Consider the following 759-nt stretch of genomic DNA (forward strand, 5'->3'; position numbering starts at 1 on the left):
GGCGAGGGTTTTCTGCTGCCCTCGCTGTTGAGAACAAGACACTGAATGCGTTTTTAAAGTCTTTATTTTATTCAAGCTGCCCCTCCGCTGCCCCAGAACTGAGTTCACCCTTACATGGAGGCTCAGCTCGCACCAGGGTTAAATACATCTGCCCTAACCCCACATTTTCCATGGGGCAGCAGGGTCCAGGGGTAGGGGCACAGGGGGATCTGGGGATGCTTGCCCCACTGGGGCCGTGGGGCTCAGAAGAAGCGTCCCGTGGGCAGGCGGGGCAGGCAGAAGTAGGCGTTGGGGAAGAGGCTGAGGTTGATGGGGTTGCCGTCCAGGCGGATGTCCTCCAGCGCCCTGCGGACCTGGCTGTGGTCATGGCTGTCGCAGAACGTGTCCTCCTGCATGGTCTGGATGTTGTTGTTCTGGCCAGGGAGGAAAAGGGCAAGGTCAGATACAGAGGGATGAGGAGGAAGAGGAGGAGGTGGTGGGGTGTGCTGGACTCAGGTACAGAGAAGCCTGGGTCCAGGCTCATCTCACCTGGAGGTGCAGGGAGCGCAGGCTCTGGGGCAGGGGCGCTGGGATGTAATCCAGCTGGTTATCGGACAGATGGAGAAACTGCAGCTGCTTCAGGTCCTGCGGGAAGAGGGGAGAGATGAACCCCACACCGGCCCTTTGCACCATCCCCGCTACCGCTTGCCATGGCAGGTTTGGGCTAAAACCAGCCCAGATTCATCCACCAGGCTGGCAGCCCCAGCACCCACCCGGAAA

At 60.1% G+C, this 759-nt stretch overlaps 1 protein-coding gene across 1 annotated transcript in view; it reads right to left on the reverse strand.

Moving 5' to 3' along the window:
- Positions 1-242: 242 nt before the first annotated feature.
- OPTC (opticin) overlaps positions 243-759 on the reverse strand; it is a 2694-nt gene continuing 2177 nt past the window's right edge. The window contains exons 5-6 of the mRNA XM_010186568.1: positions 529-676; positions 243-413 (exon numbers count right to left, since the gene is read on the reverse strand). Coding sequence (XP_010184870.1) covers positions 243-413; positions 529-676 — 319 coding nt within the window. The remainder of the gene's footprint in view (positions 414-528; positions 677-759) is intronic.

This window comes from Mesitornis unicolor, unplaced genomic scaffold (assembly GCF_000695765.1).
Source record: "Mesitornis unicolor isolate BGI_N332 unplaced genomic scaffold, ASM69576v1 scaffold35166, whole genome shotgun sequence".
Taxonomy (NCBI): Eukaryota; Metazoa; Chordata; class Aves; order Mesitornithiformes; family Mesitornithidae; genus Mesitornis; species Mesitornis unicolor.